General features: G+C 67.6%; 2 protein-coding genes across 2 annotated transcripts; both read left to right on the top strand.

The window, feature by feature from the left end:
- Nucleotides 1-2,295: 2,295 nt before the first annotated feature.
- On the top strand, nt 2,296-8,241 carry RHBDL1 (rhomboid like 1). Its single transcript, XM_064725483.1, has 8 exons — nt 2,296-2,483; nt 4,673-4,831; nt 5,041-5,265; nt 5,944-6,092; nt 6,178-6,290; nt 6,557-6,657; nt 7,195-7,255; nt 7,324-8,241. Exons 1-8 carry the CDS (start codon nt 2,445-2,447, stop codon nt 7,593-7,595), a joined length of 1,119 nt encoding a protein of 372 aa, XP_064581553.1. The 5' UTR covers nt 2,296-2,444; the 3' UTR covers nt 7,596-8,241.
- An 885-nt stretch (nt 8,242-9,126) lies between these two features.
- STUB1 (STIP1 homology and U-box containing protein 1) lies at nt 9,127-12,940 on the top strand. Its single transcript, XM_064725486.1, has 7 exons — nt 9,127-9,386; nt 10,213-10,411; nt 10,527-10,692; nt 10,819-10,909; nt 11,394-11,450; nt 11,567-11,683; nt 12,055-12,940. The coding sequence occupies exons 1-7, from the start codon at nt 9,201-9,203 to the stop codon at nt 12,178-12,180; spliced, it is 942 nt and encodes a 313-aa protein (XP_064581556.1). The 5' UTR covers nt 9,127-9,200; the 3' UTR covers nt 12,181-12,940.
- Nucleotides 12,941-13,013: the final 73 nt, after the last annotated feature.

Here is a 13,013-nt window from a genome sequence, read left to right as displayed (position 1 = left end):
GACCCCTGTCACCCAGGCAGGGGGAGCAGGGCCACCCCGAGAGCCTGGGCTGCCCCATCTGAGGGCACTGACAGGGATTCAGGGCCTGGTGTGGTGGGACAGGGCTTGGGGCTGGCCAGGACTCCTTGGTGCTTGGGGAAACGGATCCTTGTACGAGTGCCAGCCAGGGGAGGAGATGATGGAGCCCGTGGTTCTCTGCCCAGGATCCATGGGAAGCAGGAGCTTTGGCTGCCCTGGGAGCTGTGATCTCTGTTCCCATCCCTGTGTGGGGTTTGGGGCTCCCCATTTCCCTGCAGTCACCTTCCCCCTGCACCTGCAGCTGCCAGGGCTGTGCCACCTCCCCTCCCTGCTCCTGTTTTCCCATGGCAGCTTTTCCCTCAGCTATTTCTGTCCCTGCCTCAGCCACGGGCGCTGGGCACAGGGAATGTGGGCGCAGCCGGAGAAAAGGATTTTCCAGAGCCTCTGCACTGGATGGGATCAGACTGCTGCCACATGGGGGGGATCCTTGTAGGGTGGGAGAGGAGACCCTTCCCACAGGGCCAGCCCGGGGACAGGGACGGTGGGGACACAACCAGGGGACAGGGAGAGTGGGGACACAGCCGGGACAGGGAGGGTGGGGACACAACCAGGGGACAGGGAGAGTGGGGACACAGCCAGGGGACAGGGAGAGTGGGGACACAGCCATGGGACAGGGACGGTGGGGACACAGCCGGCACAGGGACGGTGGGGACACAGCCATGGGACAGGGACGGTGGGGACACAGCGGCGCTGCCGCGCGGGCAGAGGAGGCGGTGCAGGCGGACGGGACACGCGGGGCTCCCTGGTGACTCCAAACCAGGCTGGATCCCCCGGGAGCCGCGGCCCACGTGCCCTGCTGGGTATTCATAGCTCTGCTGTGGGGGCACGGGCGCTGTGCTGGGACAGACGCGGGTGTGGGGCTGGGCACACGCCTGGCACGGCCGTGGGACACCAGGGAAGGGTCTGGCAGGGCTGGGCAGCCCAGAGCTCCCCGGACACCTCAGTGGGGCTGAGACACGGCTCTGGAGGTGAGGATGGTACCAGGGATGGGTCCTGGGGACACCCCTGCCCTGCTGGGGACCCAGGGGAGCCTGGCCTGGGTGACACTGGGCACGTCCCATAGCGGTGCCAGCTCCAGGGACCCAGTGCCAGGCTGTCCATGAGCACTGTGCTGGGGCAGGGGACAGCACTGGAGGCTCCGTGATCCCTGTGCCATGGGGGATGTACCCGGGCTGTGCTGGCCTGGGGGTCAGGGACAGGATGGAGGGAATGTTTGCAATCTGTGCCAGATTCAGCAGGCACCTGGTGCTGGCATGCTGGTGTCCATCCCCGGACAATGGTGTCCATCCCGGGACACTGGGGTCCATCCTGGGATGCTGATGTCCATCCTGGGATGCTGATGTCCATTCTGGGATGCTGGTACTGTACCAGGATATGGATTCCTCAAGTAGGGTGCAGCTGCAAAACCATGTACCAGGATGTGGGTACAGGAATACACGTACCTGTACTGGGATGCAGTACTGGAAATGGAATACAGGTTTCCATTCCAGGATGCAGATCCTGTAGTGGGACACAGGGATCACAGCAGGAGCCAGGTCCCATCAGTGCTGGGACATGGAGCAGGATGCAGGCACCCACAGCAGGATGCACGGAGCTGCTCTGGGAGGCAGGAACTGGGCCAGGGTGTGGGTACCAGTACTGGGATGTGAGTGCCAGTACTGGGATGCAGGTTCCCATGCTGGGATGCCCACAGCTGTACCGGGATGCAGATTCCCATACTGGGATGCACGTTCCCATACTGGGATGCAGATTCCCATACTGGGATGCAGGTTCCCCATACTGGGATGCAGGTTCCCATACTGGGATGCAGGTTCCCGTACCGGGATGCAGGTTCCCATACTGGGATGCAGATTCCCATACCGGGATGCAGGTTCCCGTACTGGGATGCAGGTTCCCATACCGGGATGCAGATTCCCATACCGGGATGCAGGTTCCCATACCGGGATGCCCGCAGCCGCACGGGGATGCCGGCCCCATCCCAGTCTGCCATGGCTGTGTGGGCTCTCTGCCGGTGCCGTGGCCGTGTCCCGGCGCTGCCGGCGGGGCGGGGCGGGGCGGGTCCCGGTTCCCCGCGCGGCGGCGGCGGCGGCGGCGGCGGGGGGTGCGGGGAGGGGGGGGCGCTGCGCCGCGCGCTGCGGCGGGGGCGGCTCCGCTCGGCTCCGCTCCCGCCCCCGCCGCCGCCGTCGCCCCGCTGCCATCGGCGGCTCCCGGCGCCGCCGCTCGCCGCTCGCTGCCGGGCCCGCCGCAACGCGGGGCTGGCGGGGAGAGCCGCCCCCGCCGCCGCCCCCGCCGCCCGCGCCGCTCCCCTGCCCGGCTCGCCGGCCCCGGGCGCGGGGGAGCGGCGGAGCCCTCAGCCCGCCGGGTGCATGGACAGGAGCTCCCTGCTGCAGCTCATCCAGGAGCAGGTGAGGCCGCCCGGGGGGCACCGGGCACCGCTCGGGGGGGGGGCACCGGGCACCGGCCATCGCCACCGGGGCGGGGGTGCCCGCACGCTCCGGGCACGGCTGCTCTCGGCGGGCACCGCTGCCCACCCAGGGCGGGCACCGCGGCCGCGCCAGTCCCGCCAGCGCCCCTCGGTGCCCCCCGCCACCGCCGCGGGCACCCCCCGCCCGGTGCCGCCGAGAACGCGCCGCTCATCGCACTTGTGGCCTCTCCCTCCGGCAGCGCCGGCTCCGATCCTGCCCGGGGCGCCCTCAAGGACGGGGGTGCTGGGCACGGAGCGGCGGCTCCGGGTGCCGGGTGCAGCCCCGGGGGTGCCTCGCTCGGTGCCGCGGGCGGGGCGGGGGTCTGCGCCCACCCCCGTGACCTGATTGCGGGATGAGGCCGGGGAGCATCGGCGCTGCGCGGGGCTCTGCCCGCGGCTCGGGGCGGCCCCGAGGGGTTCCACCCGCGTTTCCCCGGCCCCTCTGAGCTCCATCGCCTCGTCCCTCCATCCCCACCCAGCCCCGGCCCAGCTGGCGGCTCTGCCCTGGGCATGGGGAGGGAATTTCAGGGAAATGAGCTGATCCCCACTCGCCCCCCGCTGTTGCCGTGACCTTGGCTGAGTCCCCCAGCCCGGAGCCGCGGTGCTGTCCCCCGTGTCACCCCCTCGGGCACAGGGGCTCCATGTGAGCCCGAGCTCCTCGGGAACGAGCAGCCTCATCCCCGGGAATGAACGGCGCTGGGAGGGCCGGGGGTGGGATTGGGCCCTCCTGGGCGGGAGGAGGGTGCCAGTGAGGTTGGGGTGGGGGGAGATGCACCCCAAAAGCAGAAAGAAGCTCCCTGGCTGCTGGCAGGGCTCTTGGTGCTCCTGGGGCCGGTGCCTCAGCGTGTGCCAGCGTGGGGACAGCGTGCGCCAGGTCCCGGCGTGACACGCACACACGTGGAGCCTGTGGGGTGGCAGCTGTGGGGCAGGGGGGGACAGGTGACACCAGGGTGCTCCTACCCGCCATGGCTGGGGCTGCTCCCGTGGGCTGGCGGCTGCTGAGAGGTTGAAGGTGCTGCCTGCACCCCTCATCCCACCCTGTACCCTCATCCCACCCTGTACTGCCCATCCCACCCTGTACTGCCCATCCCACCCTGCACGCCTGATCTCACCCTGCTCCCTGCAGCCTGCACCCCTCATCCCACCCTGTATCACCCATCCCACCCTGCAGCCTGCACCCGTCATCCCGCTCTGCACCCCCATCCCACCCTTCCATCCCACCCTGCACCCCATTCCAGCCAAACCCCCCTGGTAAAGAGGCTGTGGCTGTTTCCTGCCGAGGGAACAAGGAGAGACAGAGTGCCCACCCTGTAGGGACACGATCCCGTGTCCCAGGCTCTCCCTTTCCTGCCCATCCCACGGGGATGAGGCTCCTCTCCCACATTTCCCTCCCTGCAGGAGCAGGGAACAAACCCCACACGACCTCAGGGTGATTGCAGGGGCTGCGCTCTGGCCGGGGGTGCCCCCTCCCCATCTCCACCCTCCTGTGCCACCCCGGCTCCCTGTCCCCATGAGCGGTCCCGTGTGGGGCACCCCGTGGCTCTGAGTGCCCGTGGGCGCTGTCCCGGAGGGCTCGGGGTGCCCGGCCCGCTCTGGGACCCCCGGGATGGCACACGGTGCCCGGGATGGCACACGGTGCCCCGGGCCGGGCGCAGTGGATCCAGCAGCAAGGGCGGCAGGAGGAGCGGGAGGAGGAGGAGGAGAAGAGGAGGAGGAGGAGGAGGCTGGTGCCAGGGCTGCGCGTGTGTTTAGCTTGGTGGCTTCCTGGCTGGCAGGCTGCTGGCGGCGAGAAATAACTGAGTGGGAGAGCGCTGGCTGCGCCCGGGGAGACGGGGACAGCGCACGGCACGGGCAGCAGCGTGGCACAGGGGGCACGGCCCGGGGCACGGGGCACCTCTAAGGGCACAGGGGGGCACGGGCAGCAGCGTGGTACGGAGGGGGCACAGCACGGGGCACAGGGCACCACTTGGGGCACGGCACAGAGCACAGGGCACCTCACGGGGCACAGCCCCGGGGTGGCTGCGGGTGTCCCCCACAGAGGCATGGAGCCAGGGGCACCGGGAGGTGTCCCCAGGCGAGCAGGGAGGCACAGCCATGGCGCCCCGGTGATGCCCCGTGCCGTGCCCGCAGCTGGACCCCGAGAACACCGGCTTCATCGGCGTGGAGACCTTCGCCAGCCTGGTGCACAGCCATGAGCTGCCCCTGGACCCCGCCAAGCTCGACATGCTGGTGGCCCTGGCACAGGGCAACGACGAGGGCCAGGTCTGCTACCAGGAGCTGGTAGACCTGGTCAGTGCCGGGCGGGGACGGGCACGGGGCGGGTGCCAGCCCGGGGTGGGCACTGGGCACCTCTCATGGAGGGGGCGGGGGGTGCCCATGGGTGGGGGTGGCACTGCGGCCTCAGGGCGCCTGCTCCGGGCTGTGGCACCGGGGGTGGCACCGGGGGTTGGCACCGGGCCGGGGGTCCCGAGCTGCCCCGGGCACGGCTCTCCCCGCAGATCAGCAGCAAGCGCTCCAGCAGCTTCAAGCGCGCCATCGCCAACGGGCAGCGGGCGCTGCCCCGCGACGTGCTGCTGGACGAGACCGGCCTGGGCATCTACAAACGCTTCGTCCGCTACGTGGCCTACGAGATCCTGCCCTGCGAGATGGACCGGCGCTGGTACTTCTACCAGCACCGCACCTGCCCCCCGCCCGTGTTCATGGCCGCCGTCACCCTCACCCAGGTGCGGGCACGGGGGTGGCACTGCTGGTCCCGCTGGAGAGCTCGGGGAGGGCAGGGGGTGAGCCTGGCTGTGAGCTCCTGGGCACACAGAGCTGGCATGAAGGGATGGGTGACCCTGGCTGTGAGCTCCTGGGCACACAGAGCTGGCATGAAGGGATGGGTGACCCTGGCTGTGAGCTCCTGGGCACACAGAGCTGGCATGAAGGGATGGGTGACCCTGTGTGACCCTGGGTGTGGCATCTCTGTGCACACGTGGGTGGCTCAGAGCTGGGGCAGTGGGGCTGGCTGGTCCCAGTTGTGATGTTCTGGTGCCCACAGAGGGGCTCAGATATGGGGTGAGGGGTTGGGTGACACCCGTGGTGATGTCCTGGTGTCCATGGTGGTGCTGAGGACAGAGGGGATGGGTGACCCCAGCTGTGATGTCCTTGTGCCCATGGATGGGACCCATGGAGGGGCTCAGATCCAGGATAGAAGGGATGGGTGACCCCAGCTGTGATGTCCTGGTGCCTCTGGGGGACTCACCCTGGAGTGAAGGGATGGAGGACCCTGTTTGTGCTGTCCTTGTGCCCACATGTGTGACCCACACCCAGGGCAGTGGGCATGGGTGACCCCAGCTGTGACACCCAATGGGGCTCAGATATGGGGTGCAGGGGGGTGACAGCCACGGGGTTTGTCCCAGATCATCGTGTTCCTGTGCTACGGGGCCCGGCTGAACAAGTGGGTGCTGCAGACCTACCACCCCGAGTACATGAAGAGCCCCCTGGTCTATCACCCCGGGCACCGCGCCCGCGCCTGGCGCTTCCTCACCTACATGTTCATGCACGTGGGGTAGGTCCTGCCTGGGGAGGGGACATGGGGACACCTGGGGCTGCACAGGCTGAGCCCTCCCCCTGTCCCCTCCTGTGCCCGGCAGGCTGGAGCAGCTGGGGTTCAACGCCCTCCTGCAGCTGATGATCGGGGTGCCCCTGGAGATGGTGCACGGCATCCTGCGCATCAGCTTCCTCTACCTGGCCGGGGTCCTGGCAGGTGGGTGCTGCCCTGGCGGGCACTGTCCTGTCCCCATCCCCGTCCCCCTGTCCGTCCCTGTCACCAGCCTGGGGAGGGCACGGGGAGGGGCACTCTCCTCTGAGGGGCACTCTGAGTTTGGTGGGGACGCTGGGCTCTGCTGGCAGTGCCAGCGTCACTTGGCCAGGGGCTAGGGGGCAATGCAGGCTGTAATTAATTAATGTAGGCAGTAATTAATTAATACTATGGGGGCGAGGCCCCATGCTGAGCCCTGTCTGTGCCCCCAGGCTCCCTCACCGTCTCCATCACGGACATGAGGGCGCCCCTGGTCGGGGGCTCGGGGGGGGTCTACGCCCTCTGCTCTGCTCACCTTGCCAACGTCGTCATGGTCAGCCAGGGGACAAGGGGACACGGGGGGGACAGGGGGGATGGCTTTGTAGGGTGGGCAGCATGCTGGGGGATGCATGGGGTGACAGTGGGGATGGGAGCTGTCTGCAGGTTGGGCAGGGTGGTGGGAATTAGGGGGGGATGCCATGGGGCGGCTGGCACTGTGGGGTGGGCAGCAGTGGTGGGGGGATGCTGTGGGTGGAATTACGGGTGGCACTAGGGGTGGCACTGTCACAGGGGGACACCTTGGGTGGCACCATGGGGTGAGTGTGTGTGGGGAGGAGCTGGGGCCTGTGGGGGCTCCATGGAGCATTCCAGGGGCTCTGGCAGAAGCCCCCACCTCAGTGCTGGAGCATTGCTGGTGCCAGCCTGTCATTTCTCCTTCCATCCATCCATCCATCCATCCATCCATCCATCCATCCATCCATCCATCCATCCATCCATCCACCCATCCCTCATCCATCCATCCATCCATCCATCCATCCATCCATCCATCCATCCATCCATCCCCCATCCCTCTCTCTCCCCATTCCCGCAGAACTGGGCCGGGATGCGCTGTCCCTACAAGCTGCTGCGGATGGTTCTGGCGCTGGTGTGCAGTGAGTACCGCCCCCCGCTCCCCCGGCCGCGCTGCCCGGCCCGGGCTCAGCCCTGCCCTGTCCCGCAGTGAGCTCCGAGGTCGGTCGCGCTGTCTGGCTCCGCTTCTCGCCGCCGCTGCCGGCCTCGGGCCCCCAGCCCAGCTTCATGGCGCACCTGGCGGGGGCCATCGTGGGCATCAGCATGGGGCTGACCATCCTGCGCAGCTACGAGGAGAGCCTGCAGGACCAGTGCGGCTGGTGGGTGCTGCTGCTCTCCTACGGCACCTTCCTGCTCTTCGCCGTCTTCTGGAACATCTTCGCCTACGACCTGCTGGGGGCACAGATTCCCCCCCCGCCCTAGCCCGACCCCGCGGCTGATTCGGTGTCCGAGCCCCCGCTGGAGGGGCTGGGGGGGTCCCCGCGCGCGACATGGGGACGGGCCGCCCCCCGCCCGCCTGTCCCCTCGGTGCTAGCGATCGCGCCGCCCCCCGCCCCGGGCTGCGCCCCCCGTGTCCCCGCCGCCCCCCGCCCGCCGTACCCCGTCCCCAAAGGAGCTTCCGCCCTGCCCCGGCACCGCCAGCGCCCCCGGGGTGCCCGCAGGGCTCGGAACGCGCCCCTCGGGAGGGAGCCGGGCCAGCGGGACCCCCCCCCCCGGCTCCCGGACCCCCTGCCCAGGGCGGGGGCCGCTTGTAGCCCCCCAGGACCTGCACTTTCACACGAAGGACTGGTGCCAAAAGAGGAGCGATTTATTTTTCTATGCCAAAATAATTATAAATAAAAGAAAGAGGAATTTAACAAGAAGAAGGCTATGGGGAGAGCCCGGCAGGAACCAGCTGAGACCGGCACGACTCGTTTGGCGGTGCCCTCGGCGGCACGGCCCCCCCGCCCCGCCCCGGCCCCGGCCGCCCTCCCGGGACAGGGGCTGGCCCCGGGATGGGGGCGCGGGGGGCCCCCGCTCTAACCCCCCCCAGACCTTTTTGGAGTATAAATAAATATTTTGCACACTGCGGGGCTCGTGTCTCTGTCGGGGGAAGGGGTTTTGGGTGCCCCCCATCCCTGATGGAGGTGGTGCGGATGCCGGGCTGGCTGGCCTGGGGGCGGGGGGGCACAGCCGGGCTCGGGGCTTACTGGAGCAGAAAACTCCGGGATCAGTGGAGCGGCACCCGGCCGAGCCCCGGGGCTGGCAGCGCAGCGCGGGGGGCACACGGGAGCGGGGGGTGGGCACTGAGACACCCCCGGCCCCCCAGCCCTGCCCGCACCAGCGCTGGCTGCAGGCACCGAGCCCCCCGCACACGCTGCACCCGCATTCACACCCTGCACCCCTCAGCCAGCCCCCAGTCTCCCACCCCCTTCAGCTCCATGGTGTCTCCCCCCTGGACTCTCACACTCCCAACGCCCCTTTGCACCCCAGGCCCGGCCAGCCAGGCCCCTCACCCATCCTCCCGTGCCCCTCCGTGCACCCTGCTCCCTTCAAACCATGCTTAACCCCATAAACTGCACCACAATCCATCCATCCATCATCCATCCATCCATCCATCCATCCATCCATCATCCATCCAATCCAACCTCGTTCAAGCCCGTAAATCGCACCCAGGCCACGCCCACTCCCACTGACCACGCCCCCGGCGTCCGATGCCTCTTAGCTCCGCTCCCTTCCCAGGCGCGCCCCGTACCAACACCCATCCCGATAGACCACGCCCCCAAAATCTAACCCCGCCTCTTTTCCTGTTAACCCCGCCCTCCGCTCGGCTGCCCGTCCTTGCCCGGAGGCTCCGCCCCCTCCCGCAAGCCCCGCCCCACTCCGGCCGTGCCGTCAGGCCCCGCCCCCAGGCCCCGCCCCTGTCGCGCGCCCCGCCCCGCCCCGGAAGCGGCGCTGTCGCAGTGCGCGGCCGGAGCGGCGGAGCCGGAGCCGCCGGGGCCGCCCGAGCCAGCGGAGCCGCGGCCCCAGCGCCGGCCCGGGCCCGCCATGAAGGGCAAGGAGGAGCGCGAGGGCGGCGCGGCGGGGCCCGGCTCGGCGGGGCCGGGCGCGGGGGGCGCGGGCGGCGGCAGCCCCGAGAAGAGCCACAGCGCGCAGGAGCACAAGGAGCAGGGCAACCGGCTCTTCGGCGGCCGCAAGTACCCCGAGGCCGCCGCCTGCTACGGCCGCGCCATCGTGAGTCCCAGCGGCCCGAGCGGGAGCGGCCCCCGGGACGGGAGCACCGGGGAGGGGACACCCGCACCGCCGCCCCAAGGGCCCGGCCTGGGCACCCCCGGGACGGGACACAGCGACCTCCCCCTGGCCTCGATGGCCCAGGCTGGAACCTCCCCCTCGGCCTGGACACCCTCCCGGAGCCGGCCTGGCCAAGCCTGGGGTGGGGTCCCCAGGGAAGGGACACCCCCGCCACACACCGGGCCTTGCCGTCCCCAGCCCTGGCCTGGGTATCACCGGGGTGGAACCCCCTTGGGCTGGGCACTGTTCTTCCTCAGGGCCTGGCCAAGATACCCCTGAGACCCTTTTAATGTGGACACTGTTCCCTCACTGGGCCTGGCTCCTCCTGGGGGGACCGGGCACATCTCTGGGCCTGATTTCCTCACTCCTGGGCTTGGCCTAGGCACCCCCCGACCCTGGTCCTTTCTCAAGCCCATCCTGTCCCCCACCCAACTCCAGCCCCTCGAATGTCCCCACCCTGAGCCTGTTTCCCCCAAACCCTGCCCTGTGCCTGGGCTGTGCTGGGTAGGGCAGAGCCACCCTGGGACACTCGGGGTGCCAGGGGGACAGTCCCCTTTGGGGGCAGGGACATGGGCTGCCCTATGGGGACCAGCCCAGCCTGTCCCCAATCCATGGCAGCACCTCCCCACGGGGTGCACGCCCCGGCTGGCACTGCTGGCCCTCCCTGCCCAGGGTGACAGTGCCACGCCGCTGGCTCACCGAGTCACCGGGCTGTCACCGGGCTGTCACCCAGCACGTCCTGGCCACCAACATGGGCCTGTCCCCGCAGAACCGGAACCCCTTGGTGGCCGTGTACTACACCAACCGGGCGCTGTGCTACCTGAAGATGCAGCAGCACGACAAGGCGCTGGCCGACTGCAAGCGGGCGCTGGAGCTGGACGGGCAGTCGGTGAAGGCTCACTTCTTCCTGGGCCAGTGCCAGATGGAGATGGAAAACTACGACGAGGCCATCGCCAACCTGCAGAGAGGTGAGCGGGCACGCTGCCACTGTCCCCTGCTCCTGTCTGTCTGTCTGCTGGGAAAGGGCCAGGGAGGGTGACGGGGACGCTGCTGTTGGTGCTGAGGTGCCCTTTCTCTGCTCAGCCTACAACCTGGCCAAGGAGCAGCGGCTGAATTTCGGGGACGACATCCCCAGCGCGCTGCGCATCGCCAAGAAGAAACGCTGGAACAGCATCGAGGAGAAGCGCATCAACCAGGAGAACGAGCTGCACTCCCACCTCACCAAGCTGATCGTGGCCGAGAAGGAGAGGTACTGGGGCTCCTGGAGAGGCTGTTTGAGTGCCACCAGGCTGTCACAGCTCTGTGTGAGGTGTCCCTGCAGCAGGGAAGGGAGTGACAATGTCCCCCATCCTGCTGATGTCCCGCTCTGTCCTAGGGAGCTGGCGGAGTGCCGAAAGACTCAGCAGGAGGAGAACACAGACGAGAGCCGGAGCCGTGTTCAGCTGGCCAGCATCGAGGCCAAACACGTGAGTGGGGGGCTGGGGGCTTCCTCATCCCATCCCCATCCTCATCCTCATGCTCTGCTGCAGCTGTGCAGGTGAAAGCTGGGAGACCTTGGGACACAGCACAGTAGCCTTCATTCTATAGCTTGAGCCACCACTGCAGGGCTGTTGTGTCCCCCCATGATGGCTTCCCCTGCTCTGTCACCTCTTGTCCCAGCCTGGCAGCGGTAACACCTGCTGTGCCTGTTGTTCCCTGAGGAAACACAAGTGCCTCTCGGCCACATGTGGGTCTGGGTGCTGGGGGCTAATCCCAGATAAAAATAGGCCCACAAAGGAAGGTTATTTGTAAGCTGGATCACTCCTGCCAGGTTCAGCCAGGAGCTGCACAGGCAGAGGGGCCACCAAGGACCTGCCCCAACACCCACAGTGGGAGGCTTTGGGGCCCTCCCTGGGGCCCTGTAGCCCCTGCACACCAGAGACCCCTTGTCCTCAATGGCTTCTCTTTTAGGACAAATACCTGGCAGACATGGACGAGCTCTTCTCCCAAGTGGATGAGAAGAGGAAGGTGAGTGTGGCTGAGCCTGTGCTGCTGTAAACCTGCTGTGTACCCTGCTCCCCGCTCTGAGCCAGCACCACCTCCCAGCCCACTTTGCTGACCCAGCTGTGCCTCTCTCGAGCCAGAAGCGGGACATCCCTGACTACCTGTGTGGGAAGATCAGTTTTGAGCTGATGAGAGAGCCCTGCATCACGCCCAGCGGGATCACCTACGACAGGAAGGACATTGAGGAGCATCTCCAGGTACTGCTGGGCCAGGGGCAGGGGGCTTTCCCAGGGCCTTGCCTGGGTGGGAAGGCATCTTTTTGCTTAACTCAGGGCTCTGCAGTCTCCCTGGGTTTGCTCCCAGTTACCTGCCCGGGCAGCTCCCTGTGGAGCAGGCGCTGCCAGGCCCTGCCCAAAGCAGAGGCGGCTCTTGGCAGGGGTCTGGCACCTCGGCCTGCCCTCATCCTGCTGGGAGGCACCTCCCAGGGGCTCTCCCCTTGCCACGGGCAGGTGCCCGGCTGCTGGGGCAGATGCCACACGGCGCTGGCCTCACGGCCACCCGCGCCCCGGGGCCGAGGCGGGCACGTGGAGTAACCGGTTCTGCCGTGCCTCCTCCTCCTCCCCTGCAGCGCGTGGGGCATTTTGACCCGGTGACACGGAGCCCCCTGACCCAGGACCAGCTGATCCCCAACCTCGCCATGAAGGAGGTGATAGACGCGTTCATCTCGGAGAACGGCTGGGTGGAGGATTACTGAGGGAGCGGGGCCGCCCGGCGCCCTGGCACGGCCGGCTCTCCCCGGGCTGGCACCGTGCCTTATCGCTCTCGGCTGTGCCCGCTGTGCCCCGGGCTGGCGCTGGGCGAGGGCACGTCACCACGTCCCCTTGCCGAGGAGCCGCAGCGGCGGGCGGGCACCACGGCTCCCTGGCTCCCCTGTCCCGCTCCAGGAGCTGCCCGGGGGTTGGAATGCTGGCTCCTCGGCAGTGGCCTCACCACCATGTCTGTCACCCCTGAGCCAGGGCAGCCACAGTCCCCACAGAGCACGGCCCGCTCCAGGGATTGCCACGGGCTCGCTGGGATGAGCACCTGGAGCCCCGTCCTTCCCTGTGTTTAGAGTTGTTTCCTCCTCCTTCCACCTCCTGCCTGGCCAGGGTTGGGTTCTCTTCCCTGTAAACAGCCACTTACTGGGATGCTGCTGCACCCTCTGGCTTTTCCTGGGAAACAACTGCCCCACGGCTGGAAGGGGCTGGTTCCCACCTCCCCTTCCCCACTGGGACTGTGGTTCTTCAAGAACAACCACCTGGGTTAAAGTTCTTCTTCCTTTTAATGAAATCCCTTTAAAAACCCCACAAAGAAATAACCAACAGATTTGCATCCAACTGAGATTCCAGCGTTTCGGTCGGCCGACGGCCTGCCTGGCTTTTGAGCGCCCTCTGGAAGTTTGCCAATGTCCATTAAAAGAAAATATATATATATAAAAAGAATAAAAAAAATTCAGCAATAAACATGGAAAAGGATCTGGAGTGGTTCACAGCAGCCATTTCTGGGGATATCCTGGCTGGGGAATCGATGCCGTCCCATGGGGACAGG

Source organism: Zonotrichia leucophrys, chromosome 14, assembly GCF_028769735.1.
Source record: "Zonotrichia leucophrys gambelii isolate GWCS_2022_RI chromosome 14, RI_Zleu_2.0, whole genome shotgun sequence".
Taxonomy (NCBI): domain Eukaryota; kingdom Metazoa; phylum Chordata; class Aves; order Passeriformes; family Passerellidae; genus Zonotrichia; species Zonotrichia leucophrys.
Note: the sequence above shows the minus strand (reverse complement) of the source record. Positions and strands in the feature narration are given on the sequence as shown.